The sequence below is a fragment of the Dinoponera quadriceps genome, unplaced genomic scaffold, assembly GCF_001313825.1.
Source record: "Dinoponera quadriceps isolate SergipeBrazil2010 unplaced genomic scaffold, ASM131382v1 scaffold7947, whole genome shotgun sequence".
In the NCBI taxonomy this organism is placed as follows: Eukaryota; Metazoa; Arthropoda; class Insecta; order Hymenoptera; family Formicidae; genus Dinoponera; species Dinoponera quadriceps.
The window spans coordinates 1-3360 of record NW_014561785.1 but is presented as its reverse complement, the minus strand read 5'-3'; the positions used below and the strand labels follow the sequence as shown (position 1 = coordinate 3360).

Here is a 3360-nt window from a genome sequence, read left to right as displayed (position 1 = left end):
GCATAGATTTAGGACACGTGTTCTCGTACATCAAAGTGATAGGCATTATTTTTTTGTATTCCTTATTCAATTTCTTCATTTGTTCACCATTGTCCCAACTGTGAAGAGCTGAAGAGCATCGCAAATCACGTAAATATTCCCTTCCTCGACGTTTTATTGTTCATATATAATTTGTCGGAAATTACATTCATGTATTATCTTGGGATATCATTACGGTATATGTCAGCGTTTACATCGGAAAGATTGACGTGGTCAATTCAACAAATTAGAAAATTTAATGTAATGTGAAAACTGAATTTACATATTATTCAGGAGCGGATAATGACTGTTTGAGAATAATACGAATAATCTTTGCAACACTAATAAAATTTTAAAAGAAGGAAGTTACAGGAAAAGATAACTCCTCCTCTCTTGCGTTCAAGAAAATAAATAAATATCTTTAAAGAAAAATTTTGCAAAATTTTCTCATAATTGGAATTTTATGATTGAAGATCTTTATTTTACATAAATTCGCTTCTCTTGTCGGGTTCGAGCGAATTGTTCACTCACTTCCTACTCGCACGGCCCCTTCTTCAGATGTGACTCCCATCATCCAAGGAATATCAGCGATTCGACCGTGTTTCGTAGAGATTACAGGATCTTCCGTTATAAAGGCACCTGGATGATTGGGTTCTATCACCGGTAGTAAGGATATCGGATCCAAACCGAAGACCTATGATAAGGCATAGTTAATTAAACTGAATTATTCGAAACGTCGAGGAGCACACTGGAATGAAGATATGTTCTGTGCAAACTAAAAAGAAGATATATGCGACATATGATGAAGAGACCGTAAATGACCGATTGTGCCAATTTTGATATGCAAAGTTTTGTGCAGGAAATTTCTCTGTCAAAAGCACAGATTCGGAAAGCGCATTTGTATAATTACTTGGAAAAGACGACTGGTACTTATAATATCGACGGCATTTTTTGTACGCAGGCAAGCGATTAGTTCCTTGGAATTTTCAGTGGGGCAGTTCAAATGTTTACCCACGATTTTAGCGTTTTTTTTTGCCAATCCCGGCTTGATTAAAGCCCATGGGCAATGAGTTGCGCCGCTCTGAGAAATTGCGCGATGGTAAAGACCTGTGTAGGGAGGGAAACATAAATACTCCTCGATCGTAGAAAGAAATTATGCTAGGGACGTCCCGATTCGTATCGATACGTTTAAATGTCGGTACACGGCCATTTGATATTCATTTGATATTTTGCAACGATACTTTGAGTTTCAATTTCGTAGCTTATGGGTTAAAGGCCTAAGTATCAATTGATTTGCCTCAAACCAAAGAATAATTTATCTTTCCGTTTGGTTTTCCGGTTATCGGATGTTTCTCACAAATATATTCTTATTTCATTAATGTGACCTTTTCGATTATGCATTATTGAAGTGATACGGACGTGAATTAAGCGGAATACGTTGCCGCATAAAATGGATGTGGATTTACATCAGAACTCAGCAAGCGATGTACCTTCCAATTGATTTTTAGGTAACTCCACTGGCGCTATTTCTTTTGCTTTGTCGCCCAGCGCGCAGTCTGCGGGTCACGAGAACGTGATCATTGCATATCATGAAATACATCGCTCACCAAGTTTTGAAGTGCTATTCCGTAACCGTCATTTTTTAGATCGTTATATTATTGCGTAGCTTTCTTGCCACGTTATATCTGCGACACTCTCTAGCCGACAGTTATCTATAGATGGTTATGGAATAGCATAAATAGCGAAAAGTTGCTTTATTTGAGATCCGCCTGCAGTTGTTCTCAGACACCCTGTATATTTGTATAATATTTACGCGATACATTTTCTTGCAAACATTAATGTTTCAGCATAAACATTTTATATGAAGCCGTACCTTGTGAGAGAGGACTTATCATATGATATTGCACACTTGCACTGCCCACGCTTCCACCGAAAATGGTCACTTTATTCGGATCACCGCCGAAAACGACAATGTTCTCGTGCACCCATCGAATGACTTGCGCCTGATCCTTCAGACCTACATTACCTGGACATTCCATATCCTCCGTACTCAAAAAACCTAACGGTCCAAGTCTATTGCAAGAAGTATATATATTATTAAAGTGAAGAAAGGTTATATACAATTTTGCAAAATTCGCAATAATTAACCCTTTCGCGGCGAACAGCGCCTTTAGGCGCTCAGCTATAGATGCTCATTTTCAGCGAACAGCGCCGTTCGGCGCTCAGGCAAATTTACCCGCGGTGAACGAACAACGCCAGATGGCGCCCATTCGGAGCCGCTCTCTTCGTGCGAAGGCGCTGTTCGTTTGTCATCAACAACTGCCATTAATGTCCATTAAGTTGTTTTTGACGTGCTAGCAGCATACGCTTCTTGTGCAAAGGTTTTTTTTACATAGTCAAATATTATATACACACTGCGTTCGGAACGACTCGCGTATTTGGTCCGCGCGGTCGATCTAGCATCGGCTGTTTAGAGCGCAACTCTTTCCAGAGCACTCCGCCGCGAAAGGGTTAAGGAAGATTATTATTTAATTAAGGAAGAGGATTAATTAATCTGTATGAACTAATGAGTATACAGAAAGCGGTGGGCTCTACTCAGTGTAAAGAAACATGGCTTATTTCTGAAAATATCATAACAACGATGAGTATCAACTGATTTCTAAACACCACGAATATAAAGAAAGTTTTCAGGCACTCGGTGTATCTGAACATTGTGGAAAAGAAGGAAAAGCAACGTTTTCTTTCTTTACTCGTAATAAATCTCGTAATAAAAATAAGTTCGTACGAAAGATGTTTGAATTTACAAACGATCATTATTCAAGTTTCTTCACCGATAATTCGCAGTGACCAAAACGACGTCATGGTCCAATAAAAATTGCGGCCCGTAAAATGAAGAGTGACTGGAACCGGTCGCCCATCCACCACCGTGTAAAAAGACCATGACTGGAAATCGTTGGAACGTTGCCGCTTCCTGATCGGATGGCACTTTCGGTGTATAGACATTCAGATAAAGGCAATCTTCAACGCCTTGGATCAATCTTGACTTATAAAAAATTTCCTGCTGTGTGCATTTCTCGGCATCGTCCTTAGCTAATCGTACGCCGTCCCAGGCGGCCGCGGGCTTTGGTGGCTTTCAGGAAAAACACATCGTATCACATGATTAATTCTAAGCCTACTTATTAGATTCACGGTGGTTCTAAATCTGTTTTTTACGTCAGAACTGGTTCACCGTTTCGAGCAAAAGGCGGAAATGATATTCAGACCTGACCGAGACAAGTGGATTAACTTTTTACACTTTACAACGATATGAAGTTTTCATACAGTACAAATGATTCTCAAACG

At 39.6% G+C, this 3360-nt stretch overlaps 1 protein-coding gene across 1 annotated transcript; it reads right to left on the bottom strand.

The window, feature by feature from the left end:
* Positions 1–6: 6 nt before the first annotated feature.
* LOC106751023 (venom carboxylesterase-6-like) lies at positions 7–3148 on the bottom strand (the record flags this gene model as incomplete). The annotated part of the gene is made up of 5 exons (XM_014631766.1): positions 7–108; positions 550–712; positions 929–1125; positions 1892–2091; positions 2850–3148. Coding segments are annotated over 5 exons (961 nt in total), but the record flags the coding sequence as incomplete, so codon positions are not given.
* Positions 3149–3360: the final 212 nt, after the last annotated feature.